At 49.5% G+C, this 16052-nt stretch overlaps 1 protein-coding gene across 1 annotated transcript in view; it reads left to right on the top strand.

Annotated features, from left to right (window-relative positions):
* Positions 1-805: 805 nt before the first annotated feature.
* LOC115481760 (inactive phospholipase C-like protein 2) overlaps positions 806-16052 on the top strand; it is a 276135-nt gene continuing 260888 nt past the window's right edge. Inside the window, exon 1 of the mRNA XM_030221138.1 lies at positions 806-1318. Within this exon, the coding sequence (XP_030076998.1) occupies positions 1115-1318 (204 nt within the window). The 5' untranslated portion in view covers positions 806-1114. The remainder of the gene's footprint in view (positions 1319-16052) is intronic.

The following is a 16052-nucleotide window of genomic DNA, read 5'->3' as shown; positions in this document are numbered from 1 at the left end:
AATCTCCTTTTTATTGGGTAAGGGGCTGCGGAAGAAAAATAAGCATTTTCCACCCCTAATTAAAAAGCAGTTTTTGCTCTGTGTTTTATTCCTAAGGCAAAGTAAGCAGTGAAATGGTTATGAAGACGACTTTTTGCTGGAGCCACTGAGAGCGCCTCAGCACAACCGAAGTAGGTGAAGACTGCTGCAGACCGAGCTCTGGGGAGAGACACATGGTTTTATTTAAACAAATAAAAAAAAAAATGCGTCAAGCAATGTTTTAGGGCAATCCAGCAGAAAGCCAGTTTATTTGCAAAGCCGTCTGCCAGGAGGCATGTAAGGGACGGGTGTGTAGCAGGGCTTCCAAATTACTTTGTTTCAAGAAGACCCAAATTGGGCCAGGCAGCAGCGATTTCAATGGGTAGAATCAGGGGATGTAAACTGAAAACCAGGACTGGCCCGAGGTCTCCCTCTTGGAACTGGGTAATTTAGCAGCTCTGGTGGAAGTGTGCTGTCACCTGAGTCCTCTTGCAGGCAGTCTCTACTGTCTCTTGCATCATCAGGCAGGTCTTTGCCCCAAGCAGCAGGCTGAGTGTATCAGCGCAGGGCTGACGGGGGAGGGGGTGGCCGGAGTCCTCCTTCGCTTTCTTGTAATCCGGTTTAGCAGGGAGGGAGGGGGGAGGTGTGGAGGATGAGGGTCTTGTTGCCTTCACACTGATGTCAAAAAAAGCTTTGCTGTTCAGTACTGCATTGACGTACGTCTCCAGCTGCATATGGAGAGCTGAGATTAGACGGGCAGGGCTGGGGGCAAAGTTTCAGGCGATCCTCTAGCTCCCCCCACCACACTCGGGGTCTCTCTTGTCAGATGCAAGAGCATGCACAGCCTGGGGCAGGGCTGCTTTCTGCAAACTCTCGGCCCGGTGCATCCTGCCTGCAGCTGATCACGTTACTCTCCCAGTGAGTTCATCCCAGGGCTATGTGGCTAAGGAGAAGAAGAAGAGGCAGCGCAAAATAGCCCGGCCGGCAAACACGTGCTGCGACGAGGAAGTCCCGTTAGGACAGCCGGAGCGATCGGCCGCTGCAGCCCTCCGGATCATCGCCATGGCACCGGCTTGTCTCTGAGGCTCTGCCGAGCATGGCGGCTCACTCCCGGGGCTCGGGGGCTGCGGCCGGCGGCATTGGCCGAGAAGCTCTGCTGGCACCGGCTCGGGTGGCCGACGATCTGCCGGCGAACGGGCGATGCAGGGCGGAGAGTCCCCGGTCCGGCCGGAGCAGCCGCGACAATTCTGCCGAGAGAAGCCCGCGGGCTACCGGCCTCCGCACAGCGGGCATCATGAAGGTAAGAGCTGCGTCCGTGGAGGGACCCCAGCCCCATTTGCCATCCTAAACCCCCCTCCACACATTGCATTGCTAATGACAGCTCCCCGGGGCAGGAGGACGTGCACAAGGTTCTAGTGGCCATCCCGGGTCGAGGGCCGGCATTAACCCTCAAACTAAAAGTTAGGAGCCGGCCAGCGTGTTCCACTAGATCCAGGCATGCGCCCATTGGGTCATTTCCCAGTAAACCCATGTGTGCCTTGTGCTGTGCAGGCCACGCACTCTAGAGGTGGCTGCACGGCTTCTGGACTGTATTCTGGCAGATTGTTTGCAATGCAACAAATATTATTATTGTTCTAGTGTAGAGCTTTTCTATGTGGGGCAAAATGGGTGTCGATATCTGGAAGAGGGCTTTTTTTGGAAAGTGTTTTGCTGTAATGCTGCTTAACTATAAGACAGATTTATAGTGTATAAAGGTACTGCCCTCCCCCCATGCAAAAAAAAAAAAAACCTCACTGGTGTCAGTTCTGTATTGTGCTAATGTTTTGCTTGAAATGAGGATGTAGAAAGAAGCCAAGTAGCCCTGAAATGTGTGTTGTAAAATTTGACAGCTGACTTAATCATCTGATTATAGCCTGTGATTTGAGTGGTGTAGTTAAACAGTCAGTGCTTGTGCTTTGGGTTTCTTTACACCCAGGCTACCTGTTTGGTTAATTATTCAGGTGGTAGTTTTTTATTTCCTTGGTTTTGATTCAACTTTTTTGGTCATTTTATTTTGCTCCTGTGCTCCTGATAGGGGTAGTCCTGGAAGATCATCCCACAAACTGATGAGGTGAAATGAACAGCAGCCAGCTTCCTCCCCATCCCATCTCCAGTGCCTCCTCCTGCCTGCACATCACTGTGGGGTCCAGAATCAGTTTTTGCTCTGCTCTGGCAGGTTAGAGTCTGGCCTCCTTGTGACCTGTGCTTCATTAATGGTCACCACATTGACCCCCCCCCCCCCCCCCCCAACAGCAGCAATATTCTGTTCCTCGGTACTACTACATTTGTTTATTGGGATTTATTAACCGCCTTTATGAAGAGATTCACCCAAGGCAAGTGTACAGCAGGTATACATGTTCGGTTGGCAAGGCTTGGCCTCTCCCCCTGTATCTCCTTCTTTTCAGCAAACATACCAGGGCTTCCTACCAGCTGTGGTGCGTGGGGCTGCTCTTCCTGCCACTGTGTCTGGGAGTTGCAGACAGCACATAGCATTTCTTGATCCACCACACAGCTGACAAACTCCAAAGCGCAGAGTGCTGACTTTTAATATATGGTTGGATGGCTGTGGGTTGCCCATCCGATCATCTCGGCTATTTTTGTGCACATTGCTAAGGATAGGCCCCATTTTCTAGATGGAGTATGACTGCTTGGGGGGCATTGAGGCTTATCTAAATTGGTTCTTCTCCTAAATGACAAGTTACCATACTTAATCCATTACCCAGTAGTATTCTCTCTTAACTCTTGCCACTAAGCCTTGCATTTCACTAAACCGCTACCAGAGCTAATGAAACTGAACCTCACTCCTGCTAGTTCCCTCTGGACCAGCCAGACCACCACTATCCTATCAGCTGCAATCCACTTGGTTTGAAGGGCATTATGGCTACCCCATGGCTGCTGTATCATTTTGTAGTTACCAGCTCTCCCCTTGCCTCTGCTTTCCAGAGCTTGTTTGCAATACTGCAGCCTTCCAACTGTTTTCTGTCTGTCCCAGTAATAATTTCTACCACCTGTGCTGGGAGGTTATTCCAGACATCTGCCACCCTCGCAGTCAAGCAGTGTTTTCTCATGTTTCCTCTAAACCTTCCTGCCTTCAGCTTCCTAACATGAGCTCCTCTCTTTCTGCTGCTTTCTGCGGGAGCACTTCCCCTTCCTGGGAAGCGTGAGATTATTTCTATCGTATCCTGCCATCCCTTCTTTCCTCTGGCAGTTTTGTGGGGTTTCTGTTGCAGGCCTTGTGCCATTTTAATAATCCTCTGAACTGTTCCGTTGCCTCTGTGTTTAAAGAGGCCTCTAGAACTGAACTCAGTCCTAAAGGTTGGGTCTCCCTTATTGACCTGTACAAGGGTGACATTGAGGCATATTTTCAAAGCACTTAGCCTTCCAAAGTTCCATAGGTTTCTAAGTGCTTTGAAAATGAGCCCCATAATCTCCTTTTTCCTGCTCCTGATGCTTGTATGATCAGGTATAGTTAAGCTTCTTCTAATGTTTTATTATATGACCTTCAGGTCATCTGAGATGATTTCTCCTAGATCTCATTCTTTAACTGTTTCTAGTCCTTGTCTTCCTAATGGACTTTTGCATTAAAAAAAATAGAGAATCAGCAATTTTCTGCCTGCGGGAAAAATGACCTTATTGCTTAAGGGCTCGCCAAGGTCAACTTTTCCCACAGCTTGGTAAAAGGACCCCTCAGTGAAGTTTGTCTGAAGGCTCTTTCTTCCCTTGCAGATCTGATGTTCTGTAATTTACTTGTTTTTAGGTGCTTCGCTTTTTCTATTGTTTTGTCTATAGTTACACCAATGGGTTTACACCCTCCTTCCCTTTGTCCCACTTTTGTGTAGCAGAACCACAGCTGTTCTCCTCCAGAACATCAGAACCTGTCCTGCCTTTGCGGCATGGTGAAGGGAGCTGTGAGAGGTGCAGCGAACTCTTTTATTATCTGTACCTCATGGAGTCTTTCCTTTCTGTACTTTGGTATGAAATTAGTCCACATTAATCAGTTTCATTTTGTGTTTTAGGTTCATTGCCTTCCTCTACAACGTAGTAAATTTAGTATGAATCGTAGAAAATTTTTCTTCACTCAACATGTAATTAAACTCTGGAATTTGTTGCCAGAGAACGTTGTAAAGGCAGTTAGCTTAGCGGGGTTTGAAAAAGGTATCGCCAGCTTCCTAAAGGAAATGTCCATAGACATTTATTAAATTGTCTTTGGGAAAATCCACTGCTAGTTCTGGGATAAGCAGCATAAAATGTATTGAACTTTTTCGTGATCTTGCCAGGTATTTGTGACCTGGATTGGCCACTGTTGGAAACAGGATGCTGGGCTTGATGGGCCTTTGGTCTGGCCCAGTGTGTAAATACTTGTGTACTCTTTGGTACGTAAAGAGCCACATTTATTTTACCTATTCTCCCTTTAAAAGGGAGGCAAAAAAACAAGAGGATTTTCTCTCCTTTGATTGAGTGGTTGATTTTCTCCTCTGTTTTGGCCTTTGCTCTTCTAACTACCCTCTCTATCCCCACTTCCCCTTCACCCTTCTTTACCTCTTTCCTCTTCCCCTTTCTACCATGGCAGTCTCTATTCACCATTGTCTTACACAGAGTTTTGTTGCCCTCTCAGTGTTTCCTTTTATATTCAGCCTTGGGATACCCAGTAGGGTGTCTGCTCTGCACCATTACTTATCACCCAGAAGTCTGGCCTCCTGGAGTCCAGGACATTGGTCTTCGTATGGGTCAGTTCAGGTCAGAATTTAGGGGCCCTTTTGGTGCACGGCAATAGGCCTGCCGTGCGCCAGGCTACTGTTGCAGGCCGGCGGTAATTCCGCCCCAAACACGCACCATTTCCAGCACTAGGGAAATTTATTTCCATATTTTTACTGCTGGGCTAGCACGGGATCCCTTCCAACATCTCAGTTGGTGGTGGCAAGTGCTCCCCTGAAATGGCCACACTGCTATTTTATTTTGCCCTCTGCAGTAAAAGGCACCTCGGTGTGTAACAAAAAACGTGCTACCACTAGCAGGGGCGTAGCCAGACTTCGGCTGGAGGGGGGGTCCAGAGCCTGAGGTGAGGGGGCACATTTTAGCCCCCCCCCCGGTGCTGCTGAGCCCCCCCACCATTGCCGACCCCCACCGCCGCCAACTTTGACGACCCCTGCCGACGACCCTCTCGACCCCCTCTCCCGCCGACAACTCTCCCCCGCCGTCACCGTGGGCTACCTTTACAGGCGGGGGACCCCAATCCCTGCCAGCCGAGGTCCTCTTCTTCCCGTGAAGGCTTCATTCTGTTTCTGACGTCCTGCATGTGCAGGACGTCGGAAACAGAACAAAGCCTTCGCGGGAAGAAGAGGACCTCGGCTCGCGGGGATTGGGGTCCCCCCACCAGCAAAGGTAGCCCAAGGTGATTACGGAGGGGGATGGTCATTGGCGGGAGGGGGGTCGAGAGGGTCATCAGCGGGAGGGGGGTCCAGGGCCAAATCTACAGGGGCCCAGGCCCCCGTGGCCCCACATAGCTACGCCACTGACCGCTAGTTCAGGGCCCCTTTTACTGCAGCTTGGTAAAAGGACCCCTTAATGCCCTAACCACACAATACAGTGATCAGTAGAACTGAAGAGGTTTGTTACCTTGAAGTCGGTGGCAAATCTAATGTGACTTCTCTTCTAGTAACATAGTAGATGACGACAGATAAAGGTACCGTGTAAGCCACATTGAGCCTGCAAATAGGTGGGAAAATGTGGGGTACAAATGCAACGAATAAAAATAAAATAAAGACCTGTACAGTTCACCCAGTCTACCCAACAAAATTAACTCATTACATATGTTATCATGTGGTATTTCATTTATATATAACTGATCTTGATTTATCCTTGCCATTTTTAGGGCATAGACCAGAGAAGTCTGCCTGGCACTAGCCTTGCTCTAAACTTTTTGACGTTGTTGTCAAAGCCCCTGAAAAGCTCTGCTTCAGCCCATCCAAATCTAGTCAGACTGTAGAAGTCTGCCCAGCACTGGCTTTTCCTGCCTAATCTCCGCTATGCTTCTTTGGACTCATTCCTTCTAAGCAGGACTCCTTTGTGTTTGTCTCATGCATTTTTGAATTCCGTTTGCATCTCTATCACTTCCTGTGGGAGGGCATTCCAGGTATCTACCACTTTCTTGGTGGAAACATACTTGCTGACATTATTCCTGAGTTGGCCCCCTTTCAACCTCAGTTCATGTCCTCTAGTTCTAGTGCCTTCCCATCTCTGGAAAAGGTTTGTTTGTGGATTAATACCTTTCAAATATTTGAACGTCTGTATCGTATCACCCCTTTTTCTCCTTTACTCCAGGATATACATGTTTAGGTCAGCCAGTCTCTCCATGTACGTCTTGTTATGCAAACCCCATACCATTTTCATCATTTTTCTTTGAACCGCTTCGTCTTTTTACATTCCTAGCAAGATAAGGCCTCCAAAACTGAACACAATATTCCAAGTGGGGCCTCACCAATGTACAGGTGCATCAACACCGCCTTTCTTCTGCTGGTTATACCCCTCTCTATGCAGCTTAGCGTTCTGGCCGTTGCCACCGCCTTCTCGCATTGTTTCGTCACCTTGAGATACTTGGACACCATCACCCTAAGGTCCCTCTCCTGAGCTGAGCTACCAGTCTCTCTCCTCCTATCTGATACATCTCTTTTGTATTTCTGTACTCCAAGTGCATCACTCTGCACTTCTTCGCATTAAATTTTAACTGCCAGACCCATGACCATTCTTCCAACATTTGGCGATCCCTTATCATGGTTTCTACTGTCTCCGGGGTATCCACTCTATTGGTTATCTTCGTGTCATCTGCAAAAGGCCAACTTTTCCTTCTAACCCTTCAGCAATGTCTCACACAAATATATTGAAACAGAATTGGCACCAGCACCAACCTTCCTTTCCTCCGAGCTGATTCCATTTATCACCACCCTCTGTTGCCTGTCAGTCAACCAGTTTCCAATCCACTTGGGATCTGGGTGTCGTCGTCGATGATACGCTGAAACCTTCTGCTCAGTGTGCTGCTGCGGCTAGGAAAGCGAATAGAATGTTGGGTGTTATTAGGAAGGGTATGGAGTCCAGGTGTGCGGATGTTATAATGCCGTTGTATCGCTCCATGGTGCGACCGCACCTGGAGTATTGTGTTCAGTACTGGTCTCCGTATCTCAAAAAAGATATAGTAGAATTGGAAAAGGTACAGCGAAGGGCGATGAAAATGATAGTGGGGATGGGACGACTTTCCTATGAAGAGAGGCTGAGAAGGCTAGGGCTTTTCAGCTTGGAGAAGAGACGGCTGAGGGGAGATATGATAGAAGTGTATAAAATAATGAGTGGAATGGATCGGGTGGATGTGAAGCGACTGTTCACGCTATCCAAAAATACTAGGACTAGAGGGCATGAGTTGAAGCTACAGTGTGGTAAATTTAAAACGAATCGGAGAAAATTTTTCTTCACCCAATGTGTAATTAGACTCTGGAATTCGTTGCCGGAGAACGTGGTACGGGCGGTTAGCTTGACGGAGTTTAAAAAGGGGTTAGATAGATTCCTAAAGGACAAGTCCATAGACCGCTATTAAATGGACTTGGAAAAATTCCGCATTTTTAGGTATAACTTGTCTGGAATGTTTTTACGTTTGGGGAGCGTGCCAGGTGCCCTTGACCTGGATTGGCCACTGTCGGTGACAGGATGCTGGGCTAGATGGACCTTTGGTCTTTCCCAGTATGGCACTACTTATGTACTTATGTACTTATGTACTTCACCACTTTAGGTCCTACGTTCAGTCCTCGGCTTATTCAAAAGTGGGTAAGAGGAACCCGAATTATAGCTACGTCTTGCAAGGTTCCGCGTTAGGAGTTACGGATCAAGAAAGGGATCTGGGTGTCGTCGTCGATGATACGCTGAAACCTTCTGCTCAGTGTGCTGCTGCGGCTAGGAAAGCGAATAGAATGTTGGGTGTTATTAGGAAGGGTATGGAGTCCAGGTGTGCGGATGTTATAATGCCGTTGTATCGCTCCATGGTGCGACCGCACCTGGAGTATTGTGTTCAGTACTGGTCTCCGTATCTCAAAAAAGATATAGTAGAATTGGAAAAGGTACAGCGAAGGGCGACGAAAATGATAGTGGGGATGGGACGACTTTCCTATGAAGAGAGGCTGAGAAGGCTAGGGCTTTTCAGCTTGGAGAAGAGACGGCTGAGGGGAGATATGATAGAAGTGTATAAATAATGAGTGGAATGGATCGGGTGGATGTGAAGCGACTGTTCACGCTATCCAAAAATACTAGGACTAGAGGGCATGAGTTGAAGCTACAGTGTGGTAAATTTAAAACGAATCGGAGAAAATTTTTCTTCACCCAACGTGTAATTAGACTCTGGAATTCGTTGCCGGAGAACGTGGTACGGGCGGTTAGCTTGACGGAGTTTAAAAAGGGGTTAGATAGATTCCTAAAGGACAAGTCCATAGACCGCTATTAAATGGACTTGGAAAAATTCCGCATTTTTAGGTATAACTTGTCTGGAATGTTACGTTTGGGGAGCGTGCCAGGTGCCCTTGACCTGGATTGGCCACTGTCGGTGACAGGATGCTGGGCTAGATGGACCTTTGGTCTTTCCCAGTATGGCACTACTTATGTACTTATGTACTTATGTCTCCTCTGAGGGACCATATCAAAGGCTTTGCTGAAACCTAAGTAGGTTATATTTAGTGCATGTGCTGCATCCAGTTCTTTGGTCACCCAGTCAAAGAAGTCAATCGGATTAATTTTGCAGGATTTTCCTTTGGTAAAGCCATGTTGCCTCGGATCCTGTAACCCATTGTCTCTTCCACTGATTGCTGAGTGAAGCCTCCTTTAGGACATCCAGAACGTCATTTCTAGTGGTCTTGCAGCAGGTAGGATCTAGTTCACATCCGATAAATTGACGTGGTCTACGAGCCGGATCCATCTGGTGATGCCTCTTGCGCTGTCTGAATCCACCTGCTTTCCCTTGGCTTGACGTCTATATAATACTCAGAATTTCTCTTAGATTTTTCCAGGCAATCCCTAATATTTCAGTTTCTTCCAGCTCTCTCTTTTAGTGGCTGCTATTGTCTTTCTAGCATAAAGTGTCACTCCTGTCTCTGTTTTCTCTGCTCTGTCTCTTGAGATTCTACCCTGTGATGGTCACTTCCCAGCCCTGGTTTGCATTACACTACAGCCAGAGTTGAGGCTGGGCTGCCTCCACCATGGTGGCCTTAAGATCTGTAGTTTTGTTAACAAATCTTCAGTATCTCCAAGGCAATGCACATCCTCCCTCCCTCCCTTCCTTTTTTTCAGTCTTTATTATTTTCCCATTAATGACTTACTAGTTTGTTACTTTTGATTGGTATTATCCTTTGTTTAATGACTGATTTAATTTGGGGCTTTTATCTATTTATATTGCCAAAATCCTGCATTTGTAGGTTTAAGTTGGTAATCTCTGAGTGCATCCGTGGTCCTGCTACCTCACAATGAATTTTTACTAGAGCTATATCTGATGGCTCAGTAGCAGTCCTATATGTGGGAACCCGGGTTTGATTTTCTAAGCTAGATTTATTCATTTTGGATCATCTGGGAGTGCATTGGTGACAACATTTTCAACCCTAAGGAAGGGAGAAAGCTTTGTCTATTATTCAACAGTGATAACCGTTAGCAAGGCTTAGGGTACACAACTGCCATGCTCCAGAGGGAGCTGCAGCCTGTATCTCCATGACGTAGACTGTTGCTGCAGTGGCTGAGTTAGATGGGAGGGGAAGGGGGCTTGACGGAGAAGACCCCCTCAGGTGAGATCTCCCAAAAGAAGGCTCAAGGGGCTGGTTCTGATTGAGCTGGAGGGTCAAAGGATAAGGAGGCGGCTGCTGGGGGGAAGGGACAAAGCCTTGAATGTGAAAAAGGAGGCTTAGACATAGATCTAAGAAACAGATCCATAAAGCTCTCCCTCAGGTGATCTCTTATGACATACAGGTACCTTACTGCTGTTCTAATTCCTCCTGGACAGCTGGGCATGGCTCTGAGGTTTCTAAGCAGGCTCCCAGGCTCTTAATGCAGTGACTGTCAGAAGTGGTGCTCCGTATCCCTTAGGTCCCTGCTCTTCCAGGGTTTTAATAATGCATGCAGTTACTACTACTACTTGATATTTCTAAAGCGCTACTAGGGTTACGCAGCGCTGTACAATTTAACATAGAAGGACAGTCCCTGCTCAAGGAGCTTACAATCTAAAGGACAGTTCCTCAACCTCCCCTGTATTAAGCTGATGGCTTTATAGAATTAAGGTTTAGGCTTAAAAACAGCAGCACAGGGGTACCCAGCTCCCTCTGCTCAGCAGCGGACTCGCCACAGCTCCACCACAAACTACCTGATGTTATCAATGGGCGTACTTTTTTTGTTAACACTTTGACACAAAATGCTGACGTAGTAGTGAGTAGTGGGCACACTGTCAGCCCGGGTATGAGGTTCAAAGCTCCTTTCCACTGGTAGTGAGGGTCCCTTATCTTTAGTAAAGGTGCCTGCTCTCCAGCAAAACTAAGCAAAACAACCAGGAAGTAACCAGAGAGCACAGGGAGCTGTTAATACATTATCACTTGACCTCATCTTGCAGATAGCTTTTTCTGTGCTGTTTCCTCTGTTACATAGTTGAATCAAAATCAGGGTATAGCCCTAAAATTTGTGTTAAAAATAAAAAACCTCAAGTACTGAGAACTGGAGACATCTGTTACCTAACAGCATGATTGAATAGTGCTTGCATAGTTCAGCTAAGACCACTCTTGTGGTGATATAAGGGACTGGTTTACTTATTTTCAAAACTTTCTACCCCGTCTATAACCTAACTCCAAAATCCCTTCCCTTCCCCTCTGTGCAACCGTTTTCATTTTCGTTTTCTCTTCAGCATAAGTAGGTCTGGTGTTAACACAGACATCAGCATGGCCATGTTGTCTGGAAGATTGTGTTCATCTTGTGGCTGGGTCTGTCTGGCAGGCTGCAAGTTCTGTAATTAACTAGAAGGCCTAGTAGAAATGCATATAGCCCAATGTACGCAGGAATTAGAGAATGACCCGCTGTAACCGTGGGGGCGGGGACAAATCCCACGGGGATGGGGACAAATTTTATCTCCATGTCATTTTCTACGTTGAAGCCTTTTAATGAGCTGGACTATTATTTATATTTGAGTGATGCAGATGGTGATTGCTTGTGTTTCCAAAAAAAATAAAAATAACATGCTGGCCACAACTAGCAAAATTTACATGAGGAATCCTATATCTTCTATTGCAGGAAAGACTGTGGAAGACAGGAGAGCTAGACTGATCCCTTAGATTGTTGACTTATCATAACAGTTCTTCATAGGGCATACGGAACGGGTTTTTATTTGTACCCCTGGACATTTTAACAGGGTGGATTTAGATTCCTTGGAGTAGTAGGGGTCAGCTATGGTTAGGGTTGGAAGGGTAGAGGGTGGTGGTAGGGAGGTTATTATAGTTGCTCGCTGTTATTATAGTTTTCTATTTGTGATTTATAAACAACAGTTGCACAGCATATTTGCTCCTTTTTATACTTTGATAAAAAGATTTAAATATAAAATCATGTGTTCAAGGCTTCTGCAGATGAGGACAGAGCCCGCGGGGATGGAGACGGGGTCCGCGGAGACGGAGACAGAACCTGTGGGGATGGGGGCAAACTTTGTCCCTGTGTCATTCTCTACACAGGATACCTAGGAGACTGGATATTAGTGGTTAAGATTATTCTCCGAGGACACTGCTTGTTCTCACTGATGGGTGACATCCACGGCACCTCCTCCAATCGGAATCTTCACTAGCAAAGACGTTTGCTAGCCCTCGCGCGCCCGTGCGCACCGCGCATGTGCGGCCGTCTTCCCGCCCGAACCGGCTCGTGTTCGTCAGTCTTCTTTTGTCCGCGCTCGGGACGGTCGTGTTTTGCCGACGTTTCGTGCCCCTCAGAAGACCTCGCGCGTCTTTCGTGTTTCTTTAAAAAAAAAAAAAAGAGAGAGAACCTTTTTTCCCCGTATTTCTAGTTTTTTCCCAGCATAAGTTTCCTTTCGCTTTCGGCAGCGGCCTTGTTGATCGCCAGCACGGGTTTTTTCTCACTTTTTTCTCGGTGCCTCTTGTCATCATCGCAAATTTTGATTTTGCCGGCGCGATTTTTCCGCCCATGACATCGAAGCCTTCCAGCGGCTTCAAGAAGTGCACCCAGTGCGCCCGGATAATCTCGCTTACTGATAGGCACGCCTCATGTCTTCAGTGTCTGGGGACTGGGCACCGCCCGCAGGCCTGTAGTCTTTGTGCTCTTTTGCAAAAGAGGACTCGGATAGCGAGATTAGCCCAGTGTAACGTTCTGTTCTCCGGCGCTTCGACGGCAGCAGCATCTCGAGATTCGTCGGGTGCATCGGCGTCGGCAGCACCGAAGTCTTCGGAGATCGCATCGACGTCGACTGCATCGAGACGTCTTCCTCCTGCATCGTCGGTACCGAGACTTCGGAAGAGTGCGTCGGCATTGGTGGTACCGGGACCCCCTCTGGTGCTGATGTCGGACGGTAGTGCTTTGTCTGGAGTGCAGGTGAGGGCTGTCCATTCCCCTGCTGGTGGCGGTGAGCCTTCGGGTAGGTCTCCTCCTGCCCTGAGGGCTCCTGCGGTACAGCCCCCCCCGGGATCGACCATCTTCGGCCCCAGCCCCGAGGAAGCGACGTCTGGATTCAACATCCTCCTCATCGGTACCGGGGAGCTCCGGTGACATGCTTCGCTCGAAGAAGTCGAAGAAGCATCGTCACCGGTCACCTTCCCGACTGGGTACCGGAAGCTCTGGGTCGCCGAGGGAGTCGGCACCCAGCAGGCATCGGCACCGGGAGGACTGCTCACCCTCCATCCATGAGGTGTTGGTGCGCTCTACCCCGGACAGCCCGGTACCGCCTCCATGGCCGGAACAGATTCTGACCTCGACACCTGCACCGGCTTCTCAGTCTTTCTCCACAGCCGCTCTGCACGAGAGTCTCCGGGCCGTTCTTCCTGGCATTCTGGAAGATCTGTTGCGCCCTTCTCCTCCGGTACCGGGGGTGCTTGCGCCTCCGGTGCCGTCGAGTGAGGCGAAAGCTGACCCTTTGCCCGGGGTGAGGTCCCCGGTACCGGTTTCGTCTGCCTCCCAGGTGGATTCCCCGACGACGTCGGGGGAGGGAGCTTTCGCCGCTGCCGGCCAGGGAGTCCACCTCTCGACGCTCCCACCGTGGCCGTGGTTCCACGGAGTCGAGACGGACACGGCTTCAGACACAGGTCTGTGAACTTGTGTCTCATACCGATGATGAGGCCTCGTGGGAGGCAGAGGAGGACATCAGATATTTCTCTGACGAAGAGTCTGATGGCCTTCCTTCTGACCCCACTCCCTCCCCTGAAAGACAGCTTTCTCCTCCTGAGAGTCTGTCTTTCTCGGCCTTTGTCTGGAAGATGTCTACGGCCATCCCCTTCCCGGTGGTTGTGGAGGATGAGCCAAGGGCTGAGATGTTTGAGCTCTTGGACTATCCTTCTCCACCTAAGGAAGCGTCCACAGTACCCATGCATCATGTCCTGAAAAAGACATTGCTGGCGAACTGGACCAAGCCACTAACTAATCCCCACATTCCCCAAAAAATAGAATCCCAATATCGGATCCATGGGGACCCAGAGCTGATGCGCACTCAGTTGCCTTACAATTCTGGTGTTGTGGATCTGGCCCTGAAGAAGGCTAAGAGTTCTAGGGATCATGCTTCGGCGCCCCCGAGCAAAGACCCCAGAACCTTAGACTCCTTTGGGAGGAAGGCCTACCATTCTTCCATGCTCGTGGCCAAGATTCAATCTTACCAGCTGTACACGAGCATCCATATGCGGAACAATGTGCGTAAGCTGGCGGACTTGGTGGACCGGCTCCCTTCTGAGCAAGCCAAGCCGTTTCAGGAGGTGGTCAGGCAGCTGAAGGCATGTAGAAAATTCCTGGCCAGAGGGGTATTTGATACCTTTGATGTTGCGTCCAGGGCCGCTGCTCAAGGTGTGGTGATGCGCAGACTCTCATGGCTGCGTGCCTCCGACCTGGAGAATAGGATCCAGCAGCGGATTACGGACTCCCCTTGCCGTGAGGATAACATTTTTGGGGAAAAAGTCGAACACGTGGTAGAACAGCTCCACCAGCGGGATAACGCTTTCGACAAATTCTCCCGCCGGCAGCCTTCAGCATCTACCTCATCAGGTAGACGTTTTTATGGGGGAAGGAGGACTGTTCCCTACTCTTCTGGTAAGCGTAGGTTTAATCCTCCCTCTCGACAGCCTGTGGCCCAGGCTAAGCCCCAGCGCGCTCGCTCTCATCAGCAGCCTGCGCCTCAGCAAGGCCCCTCAGCTCCCCAGCAAAAGCAGGGGGCGAGCGTTTGACTGGCTCCAGCAGAGCATAGCCGATATCAAAGTGTCCGTGCCGGACGATCTACCGGTCGGGGGGAGGTTGAATCCAGCCAAAGGTGGCCTCTCATAACCTCCGACCAGTGGGTTCTCCAAATAGTCCGGCAAGGATACACCCTCAATTTGGCCTCCATGCCTCCAAATTGCCCACCGGGAGCTCAGTCTTTCAGCTTCCAGCACAAGCAGGTACTTGCAGAGGAACTCTCCGCCCTTCTCAGCGCCAATGCGGTCGAGCCTGTGCCACCGGGGCAAGAAGGACTGGGATTCTATTCCAGGTACTTCCTTGTGGAAAAGAAACAGGGGGGATGCGTCCCATCCTCGACCTAAGGGCCCTGAACAAATATCTGGTCAAGGAAAAGTTCAGGATGCTTTCCCTGGGCACCCTTCTTCCCATGATTCAGGAACAAGATTGGCTATGCTCTCTGGACTTAAAGGATGCTTACATGCATATTCCGATACTGCCAGCTCACAGACAGTACCTCCGATTCCGTCTGGGAACACGTCACTTCCAGTACTGTGTGCTACCCTTTGGGCTCGCCTCTGCGCCCAGGGTGTTCACGAAGTGCCTGGCTGTGGTAGCAGCAGCACTTCGCAGACTTGGAGTGCACGTGTTCCCTTATCTCGACGATTGGCTGGTGAAGAACACATCCGAGACAGGAGCTCTACAGTCCATGCAGATGACTATTCGCCTCCTGGAGCTACTGGAGTTTGTGATAAATTATCCAAAGTCCCACCTTCTCCCAGTACAGAGACTCGAATTCATAGGAGCTCTGCTGGATTCTCGGACGGCTCGTGCCTATCTTCCGGAGACAAGAGCCAACAATCTGTTGTCCCTCGTCTCCTGGGTGCGAGCGTCCCAGCAGATCACAACTCGGCAGATGTTGAGATTGCTCGGCCACATGGCCTCCACAGTTCATGTGACTCCCATGGCTCGTCTTCGCATGCGATCTGCTCAATGGACCCTAGCCTCCCAGTGGTTTCAGGCTGCTGGGGATCTAGAGGACTTAATCCACCTGTCCACGAGTTTTCTCGAATCCCTGCACTGGTGGACGATTTGGTCCAATTTGACTCTGGGACGCCCTTTCCAAATTCATCAGCCGCAAAAAGTGCTGACTATGGATGCGTCTCTCCTGGGGTGGGGAGCTCCCTCCGGGAACAAGGTCTACAGATCAATCTCCTGGAGTTACGAGCGGTCTGGAACGCTCTGAAGGCTTTCAGAGATTGCCTGTCCCACCAAATTATCCAAATTCAGACAGACAACCAAGTTGCCATGTATTACATCAACAAGCAGGGGGGCACCGGATCTCGCCCCCTGTGTCAGGAGGCCGTCAGCATGTGGCTGTGGGCTCGCTGTTACGGCATGTTTCTCCAAGCCACATATCTGGCAGGCGTAAACAACAGTCTGGCCGACAGGTTGAGCAGGATTATGCAACCTCACGAGTGGTCGCTCAACTCCAGAGTAGTGCGCCGGATCTTCCAGGTGTGGGGCACCCCCTTGGTAGATCTCTTCGCATCTCGAGCCAACCACAAGGTCCCTCAATTCTGTTC

The sequence above is a fragment of the Microcaecilia unicolor genome, chromosome 12, assembly GCF_901765095.1.
Source record: "Microcaecilia unicolor chromosome 12, aMicUni1.1, whole genome shotgun sequence".
NCBI lineage: Eukaryota > Metazoa > Chordata > Amphibia > Gymnophiona > Siphonopidae > Microcaecilia > Microcaecilia unicolor.
This window is presented reverse-complemented; position numbering and strand designations above follow the sequence as displayed.